This window comes from Rhinolophus sinicus, chromosome 3 (assembly GCF_057876585.1).
Source record: "Rhinolophus sinicus isolate RSI-liver-muscle chromosome 3, RSI-T2T, whole genome shotgun sequence".
Lineage (NCBI taxonomy): Eukaryota > Metazoa > Chordata > Mammalia > Chiroptera > Rhinolophidae > Rhinolophus > Rhinolophus sinicus.
The window spans coordinates 131,718,726-131,730,958 of record NC_142503.1 but is presented as its reverse complement, the minus strand read 5'-3'; the positions used below and the strand labels follow the sequence as shown (position 1 = coordinate 131,730,958).

The following is a 12,233-nucleotide window of genomic DNA, read 5'->3' as shown; positions in this document are numbered from 1 at the left end:
TTCTTTCTCCTACTTCATGAATGTGAGAATTCTGCTGTCCTGTTCCCACTTCTCTTTCCCCTGCAACTAGACAGGTGCCTGGCACACAGCAGATGCTCTGGAAATATTTGAGTGAATGCTAGATTTTTAGTTTTCTAAATATAGAAACAGGATTGTGTCAAAGGGCTAGGGAGGGGAAGATTGCCATTCAGTTCCTTTTAGTTGCTAAGTATATGAAGTATATTTAACAGCTTCCCGAGTTCTTACGCCAATCACCCTTGTATCCTTTAACCTGCATGATCAAACGTTTCCTTGTTTGCAGCTGCCCTCATTCGTGGAAATAGAAACAATTGCACTCAATTCTCCAACAACCTGGATTGGCTAATCAGCAAATTGGACAGACTAGAATCTTCCTCAGGTAAGCATTGAAAGGAAACCGGTGGACAAGGTGGCCTTCTTTTCTTTCTGTGAAAAAGAAAACAAGGGTGAATCTCTGAACACTTCTTTTCTCCACTGAATTGCAAATAATGACTTCAGCAACGACAACAAAATGGTGCCAAGTCTTCCTGGCACCCCTGAGGTTAGAGCTATTTAACAACTCTCACCAGACTTCAAGAGTCTCTTCTCTCGTTTTTCACTCTGTGTTTTCATCTTCATCCCCCGGGTCCTTTAATCGCCTCCCACTCAGGGTCGTGGTCTCCTACTTCTTCTACTTGGACTCTCTTTCTCTGGGTTTCCAAACCCTCTCTGGACGTGGTCCAGCTCACACTTTGGGTTAGAAGCAAGACTGAAGGATGACTGTGGAATCAGAGGAAAGGATCCTCCCACCTCCTGAGTCACCCTTGACATCATATCTAGAGCCCTTCATGACTCACAGGGAATTTGAGCCAAGAGAGTAGTCACCGTTGTTAAGTGACCAAGTGACCATGCCATGAGGCTCACCAGTTGGCTTCCTTGGAGATGAGTGAACATGACAGGTGTCAGCCCCACTCTGGCAAGCTGAAAGGTTTTGATGCTTTTTTCCATTATCTCCATTATCTCCATTGTCAGGAGCTTGGACAAGACAGGCCCAGGGAAGGTTTCGCCAGGACCATCCACCTACACCGTCCACCTACACATGTCTTCCTAAGCCTCTGTTTTCTTCAGTAACAGCTCCTTTGGCCCAGGCTACCTTCAGGGTAATTTATGAAAACCTTGAAAAAACAGAATGAAGAGGAACTTTCTCAATGAAACCAATGAAAATATTGGCCAACTACTTCTGCATTTTCATCATGGTGTGACCCTTCTAGAAGCCAGGCTGCAGGGGCATCCATTAGTTTTCCTTAAGCCTTCACTTAATACAGAAAACCATCCAGTGTGCCTAGAAAAGGGCGCAAAGCCAAATAGTCTTTATTTAGTGAGCTTACAATTTATTTGCTACTCCAGGGCATCTAAAATAAAAATAAATTCCGAGACGATTCCTAGATACACTTTTTATGAGGAACACTCTAAATATTGTCAAAATAGCCTGAATGACCTTTAGAATTTATAGTACACAGGGCATCTACTTTTCTGTCTATTTTTAAATTAAATAGTGCATGGTTCGGTCAACGTAAGAATTCCATTTTATAGCTGCTTCTCTCTATTTTGACACAGAAGATCGTGTCTTCGTCCAGGAAGAGGGAAATGGGGTTAGTGCTGAATAAAATGTACCTCTAATTACAGATAGTGTGGTCCCAGAGGCTCCTGGGGTTTACCAGCGATGACTGCATCTTTTTTCTGGCTGGAAATATTTAACAGATTCAGAGAATTGATAATATTCTGTCCCCTGAGAACGGTCTTTTCATTCTCAGCTTTTTAACTTATGGTCAATTTGGCAGGTTATTTAATGTCCCGATGACTTTTGTGGCATTCTTGCAGGTATCTTGGAAGTTTTGCACTGCATCCTGATTGAAAGCCCAGAAGCCTTAAATCTGATAGCAGAGGGCCACATCAAGTCCATCATCTCCCTATTGGATAAGCACGGGCGGAATCACAAGGTGAGTATGAAAAAAAAGAACCCAGATGGTGATTGACTTTACCTGTCTTTTCCCTTCCTGCTACTTAGTAACCATTGTGTGTTAGGGGGAGTGCGCTGACTGCTCTCTTTCTTGGCTTTGATAAAAAACAAACAAACAAACAAACAAATAAACCCTTGGGAAACCGAAGTTCTGAAAGACCTTCCTTGTCTAGGAACACACTGGAAGCCAGTCACACTGGATCTTGGATGGTCTCCCTTTATTTCCACCACTTTCCCAAGTCTTGATCATATCATTAGCCCTCAGCACACAGCTGACTGTGTGAGACGCTGGGCTGGAGTCCATGCAAGGCCAGCTGCAGGATTCGCTCCCATCGTAGGGTCTGGGAGAGTAGTAGTGAAACAGTTAACACCAAGCCATATAGAGAAGGTATACAAACGTCAGATAAAAATTGTATAGTAAGGAGATGTACAAAACTCAGATAAAAATAGTGCAGAAAGTCACGTTATTAAGTGAAATTAGATTTACCATGAGTCAAACCAAGTAAAGCATAAGCCAGGAAGAGGACTGAAGCTGTGTGTCTCTTCCTTTCATGCAAGGAAGCTGTGTGACTTTGGGTCTCAGTTATTTCATCTGTAAGATGGAGATGACTACAATTCACTTCCTAAGGTTTCCACCTGCTGTATCAATTTCTTGAGGTCGCTTACAGCTCTAACATCTCTCTTTTTATGGAATTATATTTTGAAAGACACCATGATCTTTGGGAGAAGTCTATTAAAATATGTCTTATCCTGACCCTTCAACATCTGCCCCTCATACATGACAGTGCTGCACGGACTAATTAGGCAAGTACTCAAAGGCTGAGGGAGTGTATTTCAAGAACAGAGGGTATGACTGGACATGAGAGACAGCAGTTGGGCTTCTGCAGAGTGGAGAGAACTCAACTTGATCACTGTCCCTCCCTGCTCCCCATGGTTTGGGGCACTGCGCATTTGAGACACATCTCAGGGGATCCAGGAGAACGAGCCTCTGCAGTATTGCTCACTTAGATGATATGTATCACCCTTAGGAAGCAAAAAATTCATGGTCCTCAGCATCATGAAATTGCTTGGCAAACGATAGAAAGAAATATGTGGTCTCTGTAATTGCTTTCCCAAATGTAGTAAATCAAAAGCAGGCATGAGGCTCCAGCTTCAGTGCAGCGTCTGTATGTTCCAACATGTTTCTTCCCATCTGCAAAGTGTAAGGAGAATAATTGATAAGTACCCAAGTAACACATGGCCTGAGCCATGAGCTACATGCAGGTGTCAAGTGGAAAGCTGCTGTTACATCGTTGTTCCGGGGTTTCTTTATGATCACACCACATCCTGCACTTAATAACCAGCTTTGTCGGGGCATCTTTTAGCCATAAAGCATTTAATGGTTGTTGCTTGGAGGCAAGTTGATTCCATTCTGCCCATTCTTCTGTTGAGAAAACTGAGGCCTAATAAGTTCAGTAGTTTGCTAGGAATCAATACCTGGCCTGATATGTTACCTGAGTGCGCTAGCAGAGTACTCTTTTACCTTCGAGAGCCAAGACACTGCGAAATTCTGGCAGTGTTGTCAACATTCAGGCAATGTGGTCTTAGTACATAGAGAGTCTCCTCAAGGAGGTCCCCTTTTTGTCTTTTGATAGATTTTTGGATGAAGGCTGACTTGCCATGAATGCAGTTCCTCCTCCCTTAGATTGGATAACTTTTATTTTCAAAAAGAAGCCCGGTCTCAGATCATCAGCAGGGGTATTTGCAAGGCATGTGCTGAGTGCAGGCCAGACTTCCAGTGCAACACTTTATCTTTGCTGGGAAAATGCCAAGGTGATGTTTTTCTATCCAGGCTGCTCTTTTTCTCCAGTCCTAGGTTTTCAGGTGTCTCTGACCCATTCACTCAGTCTTCCATGAAGACAGTGACTAAATATATACAGAAGTTGAGAGCCACAAAGCACCTCCCAACTCCTCCACCGATACTGACAGTAATGAGGACGATGATGGCTCACATTTATTTTCCATTTGACAAATTCCAGGTACTGTTCTCAGCGTTCACATGTATTTTCTTTAGTCCTTGTTACGATGCCACGAAGTAGCATTGTTCTTAGGTTGATGCAAAAGTAACTGCGGTTTTTGCAAGTATTCTTAACCTTTTAAACCACAATTACATTTGCACCAACCTAATAGTATTTCCACTTGACAGAGGCAGAAACAAGGCTGAGACATGGCTTTGCGATGTTAAGCCACTTCCAGAGGCCACAGGGCTAGTTAGTGATAGACTAGGACCAGAATCGAGGTCGCCTAACTCCAACTCCAGTGTTCCTTGCAGGGATCTCAGGCTGAAGTCTGTGACAGTGTTCTTCAGGGTCCACGTGTTCTGTGAGAATATGTTTCTTTTTGTGTTATTTTTATAGTTATCTAAGTACAAAACTCTTTGCAGTGAAGAATTCACAATTAGAGGGCATTTTCATATGAGAAGTTCATGCTTCTAAGACTGGCGTTTGAGGGTCCATGAAGGTGGTCTTCAGGGTCATGACATTTTTCCTTTTAAAATGTTTGTACATCTCATGGGATTGAGCAACCCCTTTCTGTACCATGCTTCCTGCAATCACAGGCTTGGAATGGAGAGTATTTATGATAGCGGCAATTATTATATTCGCCTACATCTCTAAGAGTTTTCAGGTGCTAGCTCTGTCCCCGCCATGGAAAGGATTGCCACTCATCTTAAAGCATGATCACATTTGAGGTCAACAGGTTAGAGAGAAACACAATCTTTGCAATGAGAAATATTTCTGGCAGGAATGGGGCCCACTGCCCACTCCAGATTTTCTGAATGCACTCTGCCTCTCAATCCCTCAACATCTCCTCACCTCCTACTTTTCCAAGACACATCAAAATTCTATCTTCCCAACTTAGTTCAAATGCCACTTTGTCTATGAAGCTTTTTCTTATTCCAGTTGGACATAGTCTCTTCTCGTCGATCCTTGTACAACTTGCACTCTGTTCTGTGATGCTTCCACTCTGCCTTTTATTGTAGTTATGTTTCCACACACATTTCTCTCACAGACTCTAAGTTCCTTCTCAGCAGGGATCCTCTTTGTAATCTCCATAATGCCAAGCTCACATGTTAAACACGGCAGGCATTTAGTACACATTTGTTGAAGGTGTAATAAATGAGTAAAAGGAATGAATTAGTAGAGCCAAAATACACTCCCATCTCACCTTGCACGGATGGAAGCTCATGTACATATATAGATCTAGATACACACACGTACACACACACACACACACACACACACACAGGCCTCGTCTCAGTCTGAGACCTATCAGTGGGAGGGCTCCATTCTCTGGTCATTCAGAAACATGGGTTCCTTCCATCCAGCAGCTCCCCCACCCCCTAAGACAGGGCTTGATAGGCTTAATGGGCTTATGAATCTCCTGGGGATCATGTTAAAATGAAGTCTCTGATGTGGTAAGCCTAGGGAAGGAAGGGTGATGTCTGAGCTTTGGTATTTCTGGCAAGCTTCTCGGTGATGCCAGGGCTGCTGGATCACACTTGGAGTAAGGAGACCCTTGGGATTTGTCATCCTTCCTTAGGTCTCTACATCCAGCTGGGAGAAGAGACAGTGCATGGAAGACTGTGTGGGTTTTTAGGGACCAGTACATCACTAACGCAAAGTGCCCACTTTTCATTGGCCAGAACTCAGTCACATGACCTCACATCACTGCTGGGGAGGCCGGGGAACGGAGGCGCTTGTGTGCTCAGGATGCGAAGGAAATGGAGTCTGGTGGCCACTCAGCAGTACCTACCACAACAAGCCACACGTGCCAGAGGTTGCTGAGATGTTCCCTCTCCATGAGGAAGTACAGATGACCTACAGGCACAGCGCCTGTACTCCCATGGTGGCCTGGGGCTCCTACACGTCTTTCACTTTTAATAGAACCCATTTAAACTTGTTAGAAAAGGAGCTGTGTCCCCATTCCCCATTTCACCCAAAGATATGCCTTCTAAAACACAGCCTAAGCAATGTCAGCCACAGTTCTTTATGGCACCATTTATTTATAGGTGAGGCACCACTCTGTTAGGCTGTATGCTTTTCACAGAGCCCTTTTTCTATTTGTGAGTCTTATTATATGTGGATTAAGCTCTGTTCTTCCTCAGGCTGTGACAGCACGGCTCTGTGGCTGTCACTCCAAGGCAAAACAGATGAAAACACGTAATAGGCTGGATAAGTATTTAATGTCCTGGTCGTCTGTGGCACTTTTCTTAGAGTAAGAAATTATCCTCTGGATTTCCAGTTCCACTGCCCGTATGATTCATGCAATGCTGATGGGAAGAGTTCATAAAACCGCCTTTGGGATTCGTTTCTGGTTGTCCCATAAATGTGCTATGTATGTATGTGAAACAAAATTGACATTGGGAAAGTCAGGTAGAAAATTGGTTTGGGAGAATTATGGATACAGATGCCACCAACAACCTGCAGCCATCCAACCCCACTAAGCATTGAGACTGCAATGGCTACTTGGAAAGACTGAAATGCAGCCACCCCCTCCCCGTGGGTGCAGCCTGCTACAGTCCTGGCTGTTACTTATACTCTGCTGTTCGCACATTCCTCCCTGTTGGGGAAAGAGGGAACAGCAGTGCCTGGCCCAGCCACAATAGCAGCACAAAATATGAATGAAAGAGGATGCTTGCTGCACAAAGAGACAGGGTGTATGAGAGGCCAGCATATGGTGGAGGCACCTGGGGCTATTCCCACTTCCCAGGCAGCTGGGAAACAAAAAGGAACAGGACAGGCTTGGTGGCTGGTCTCATCGATTCAGGGGCCACCTGTGCTCTTGCAGGTTTGCCCTCACTCTAGAGGGGAGAAGGAGAACAGGTGAAATGTTTTTGAATACAGATTTTTAGGAACCTAAGGGTATCTTAATGAGTTTTGATAATATCACAGCGAGAGACCCACAGACCGGAATCTGCCCTCCTACCGTGTTTCCCCCGAAAATAAGACCTCACCGGAAAATAAGCCCTAGCATGATTTTTCAGGATGACATTCCCTGAACATAAGCCCTAATCCGTCTTTTGGAGCAAAAATTAATATAAGATCTGTTCTTATTTTCGGGGAAACATGGTATCACCTCTACCCCACCCACATGAGGCTCCCAAGCCTGCCACATGCGAGGGACCTAAGCCAAATGGCAATCGAGTGCCTTCTGTGAAGGCACGAGTGCCTGCGGATGGTGGTGCAGAGGGCTATCCAGGCTCAGTGGGAGCATGGGCTTCAGTTTGTGGTCAGTGGGAAGCTTTCCAGCCCATACCCCTGCTCTCGTACTACAACGAGAGGGAATGATGCCTGGATTTTGTATGCTAGGCGCCTCCCCTCATCCTAGTTTTGTCCCTGGGTGGGCTATTAATCTAGGCAGTTCGTCTTCAGAGCCCAGACTCTTACCCACTTTGAAAAACAGTAACCACAGGTGACCTGCACAGTATGGATGAAAGGAGCACATGATTAGGGCAGAGGGCTGGAAGGAAGCCCAGCCTCATTTCCCTAAGAGGCAGAATGCTCTGGGGCATCACTCTCTCATGCCTGGTGATGGAGGTGAGGCTTCATTGATGCTGAGCGGGTCCTCCCACCTGTCACCTAGCCCTGACCCTGTACCAGGCCTGCTTCATGTATCCTGTCAGTCAAGTCATGCCTACAGTTCCCCTCTGGAGAGCCTGAGGTTTGGGGGTGTCCCCTGCTGCAGGTTCTGGATGTGCTGTGCTCCCTCTGTCTCTGCAATGGAGTCGCAGTGAGAGCCAACCAGAATCTGATCTGTGACAATTTGCTCCCCCGGAGAAACCTGCTCCTGCAGACACGGCTGATTAACGACGTGACAAGGTAAGGCCACCACCATTATGCCGAAACGGCCGTCTTGTCTCCAGACAGGGAAGGAAGAGGGCTGATCTAAACTCCAAAGCCACCCACCCATCATTTCCATGATGATTTGAACACATAAGATGAGAGCAGGAAAATGTGTGTTTGTACTCCAACCCTTTCAGCAGAGTTTCTCAACCCTTTCTCCTGAAACGGCCAATAGTGGAGTACATGTCTCACCCGTAGGCTGAAAAATTTACCGTGTTTTATTTTAAACATTAATGCAGATCTTGTACCTTCTTCATAACATACTCATTTTTATTTTGATATACCAACTTTTTTCTTTAAAAATCTCTTATAGAATGATGTCCCATGTTGATACTGTGGTTTCTTATATCCTCTGGCACATGGCCACCTACCCAGGAATATCTGTGAAGGTCAGTGTGAAAAGGGCAGGCCCAGGCAGAACCCTAGGCTGCTGTCCCATTCATGCAGTCGCATGTGAGTCGTGAACTCACTGGGCCTGGACTCAGCCGGCCTAAGGTTCTTCAGCAACTTTCCACCTAGACCCACTTCCTAATTTACAATAGTGAAAGAAGAACCTCCCCCTCTGAAGGGTAGAGCAGTCAGAAGACCTGAGCCATCCATACAGACTTTCTTCTTCTTAATACCAGCCTGATTTTTCCCTGCCAACCCATACTGGGACATCGCCCCCAACCGAAACCGTAGATGTCTCAGAAAAACTCCAAGTGTTTCGTCACGAGCTCTTAACCCTTTTGTTGGATACATTAAAACCTCCAGCCCTTGACAAAGTTGCCTAAGAGTGACTTCTTCTTTCATACCTTTTTCTGTCATTTAGGTTGACTTTTATTTTTTTCAGCTTTATTGAAGTAAAATTGACCAACAATATGGTAAGATGTTTGAAGTGTATAATGTGATGATTTGATACGCATACACATTATGAAAGAATTCTCCCCAAAAAGTTCATTAAGATAGTCATCACCTCACTAATTGTTTACCTTTTTCCTTTCTTCTTTCTGTTTTTCTTTTTTTCTTTTTCTTTTTTTTGCAGGGGGACATTTAAGTTCTACTCTCTTAGCAAATTTCAATTATGCAATATAGGGTTACCAAGTATAGTCACCAGGGTTTAACATTAGATTCTTCCTCAGACCTTATCCATTTTATAACTGAAAGATTGTACCCTTTTAGCAATGTCTCTCTATTTCCAACAATTCCCCCCTCCCAGTCCCTGGCAACCACTTTTCTACTCTGTTTCTATGAGTTGAACTTTTTTTGGGGGGAGAGGTTCCACAAATAAGTGATACCATGCATTATTTGTCTTCTCTAACTGGCTTATTTCTAATGGGACTTCTTAATGCTTTTAAGAGGCCATTGTTATTAATAATGCTTGGGTGACAAAGCTGCTGATATGAAAATTGGGGTGATTAAACCAATTTACCAGAAGCTAGAACTTGAGTAAGTCATTTCTTTCACTTGCAATAAGAAAGAAGGGTTTGTAAGCATGCAATTCTACGTGACGTTTTCAACATCTTTATCTATGGTTGCCACTCAGTAAATGTTGGTTGCCTTGAATGGAACATTTAAATACAGAGAGAATTTTTATATTTTACCATGGAATTAATGTTGTCCTGACACCTCCCACTAAGAACTTGAGTAAATGTTGGAGGCTCAAAACTTATCATTCTTTAGAACAATATGAAAAACACAAAATTGCTCTTGCAATGGGGTTTCACTGGGCCAGTGCCTCATGGTCTGGTTCAATTTGCTTTCTCAGTTCTTAAGAGTCGATAAAGGCCACCTGTCCCTTGTTTAATTTCAGTATCCGGCCGAATATCTTCCTGGGAGTTGCTGAGGGCTCAGCGCAGTACAAGAAGTGGTACTTCGAGCTTATTATCGACCAGGTGGACCCCTTCCTAACGGCAGAGCCCACACACCTGCGGGTGGGCTGGGCCTCTTCCTCAGGCTATGCTCCATACCCCGGAGGCGGAGAAGGGTGGGGAGGAAATGGCGTTGGTGATGACCTCTACTCCTATGGTTTTGATGGACTTCACCTTTGGTCAGGTGAGTACCTTGCCAAGGCTTTGGCCCCTTTTACCGGGGATGACTGAGGCTTGAATTGTGCTAGTGGAAATGGTTCCTTTCTCTTTAAATGATAATAGATTTAAGAGTCTCAACTAAATAGATGGTTAGGTGAGAAGAACGTCAGATTGAAAGGAGATTGTCCTGATTTTAAACCATGGCACTGACACGACCAGCGGCATCATCTAGTACAGATCACTTTTCTCAAATTCAGTGTCTATATCTGTACAATCCTAATCACATGGGATTTCAGGACTATATGGGCAAACAGGGAAGGAGAAAGAAACTCAGCATTTATTTCATTTATTTACTGGACAGTGAGCAATATACCTTTTGAACATTTTTTTCTCTCATTTTTATCTTTACAATGGCCCCTTAAGATAGATGATACTGACCTCATGTTACATATGTGGAAACTGAGGCCCAAAAATAGTTAAGGAATTTATTCACAGTCATTCTGGAAAGGACCTGGACCGGACTACAAGTCCATCATCTTGTCAGTGCAGCATGTTGCTTCATGATACACTATAAAATGTCTGGATCTGTACCTGACACATAATAGGTGCTAGTCTCTTAAAAAGAATCCAAAGCTTCCTTTTCTAACATGCACATTAATGTTTTCCCCTAAGCACGACCATGCTTGTGCCTGGGGAGGAATGGCTTGGCTTCTGCCTAGGTGAAAATGCAAGAAGAACACTCATGCTTTCATCCCAGAATCAGAGCTCTACCCCTGCTGTCCACAGCATGTCTTACCTGCATCTTTTACAAAACTGCAATTGGAGACATTGTGTCCCATATAGAAATCCCTTATATAAGCATTGTGCTGCGTGCCTCTTGCATAAGGAACCATGACACACATTTTCCCTTAAATCCAATACGAGGGAAAACTTTGTTTCTAAAAGACAAAACTGTATATTTTTCGTTTGTAACTGGGAAGCCCTCACGTTTTCCTTCTTCCCTTAGCTTTCAGGCTAAAGCTGTTAGCTCAAGCCCTGATGACATGCTTCTTGCAGTTGGTCTTTATTTTTAATTGGTCAGTATGGGTGTGTGTGTGTGTGTGTGTGTGTGCGCGCGTGTCATTTGAAACATTTTAAAACTTTTAGAAATGGTGTAAACTTAGTTACATACTTATTGGTCCTGGGGTCATTTGAGGGAAGAAAAAGAAAGTCTCTGACCATGTTTTGTGTGTCCAAAGGACAGCGTGGTACAAACAAAAGCAGATGCAAAATGGCAGGATGATGGGTTAGAGTAAGTGCAAATCTTGTTGTTCTCTTATCCTCACAATTTAATGTTCCCTTGTTCTGTCTTCAAGGAGGACAGGGGTGGATCTTCTCAGAATCCCATCATGGGGGCCACCAAATCTGTGGCTGTACAGTAGTAACCTTTAGCTTAGGTTATCATCAGATGTTATAAGGTTCTCAGAAAGTTGTCTCTCGGGAAGCGATTTGAGAAGAAAGAGTTGCCGTGCTCACATCCGCACCTCCTGAATCTGGTAGGATTAAATCTGTAAAGGAATGAAAGGGATTTACCTGAGAAGATTTTTACCCCACTGTGTGCTGATTGCTGCTCATCTCCTGCCATCTTATCACTATATCGCAAGATTATTTTCTGGGTCCCAGTCCACACCTGAAGAGAACTCCATGTGGGGACTGGTTAAGGAAATATGAAGCACACCCGGGCCCTTGGATGAAACAAATGGAACTCTCATTTCAAAGATTAATTAACCATCCTCAAAGAAAAAAAATATTCCTCAATCTTTTCCAGACTTTGCAGCACTGCATGGGGCACTTAGCATGTCCTTTTGTGAAAATTGCAGAATGAATGCACCAATCTGTCAGGAGGCAGAGAAGCCACTCATCATGCATCCAGAAAGGGTTGCTGTCTGTGCATTTCAGGATCTGAACATCCGTCTAATTGTCTGTCATTCCGGGAGTGCACAGTGCACAGGTGTTGGCAGTGCCCCCCTCACCCCTCTTGTGCTGCCTGCTCTGAAGGCCAGGACGGTGACTGTGCCAAGCCCACACCAATTGTCACTAACAGTGGCTCTTATGACTGCACTCAGGCGAAGGAGGCTTGGGACTCAGCTTTTCCAAAGCTGACTGTCTCTACATTACCCACACTTAGTAATAGAATGTCACACCTGTGTATTCAGGGGAGAAGCCAGTGACTGTAAGATTTATAGCTTTCATGCTCACTGAAACACACAGCTCCCTTGGATCTGGGCCTTATTCTGAATTCTCCAACCAGCACCCAGGGAACATATATCTTGCACAAGACAGTGC

At 44.2% G+C, this 12,233-nt stretch overlaps 1 protein-coding gene across 10 annotated transcripts in view; it reads left to right on the top strand.

The window, feature by feature from the left end:
- The window catches only part of RYR3 (ryanodine receptor 3), a 481,902-nt gene that overhangs the window by 252,782 nt on the left and 216,887 nt on the right, over positions 1–12,233 (top strand). For all 10 annotated transcript variants that reach the window (XM_088797123.1, XM_088797126.1, XM_088797122.1 and 7 more), the window contains 4 exons: positions 302–397; positions 1,879–1,997; positions 7,742–7,875; positions 9,692–9,933. In XM_088797123.1, the coding sequence (XP_088653249.1) occupies positions 302–397; positions 1,879–1,997; positions 7,742–7,875; positions 9,692–9,933 (591 nt within the window). The remainder of the gene's footprint in view (positions 1–301; positions 398–1,878; positions 1,998–7,741; positions 7,876–9,691; positions 9,934–12,233) is intronic.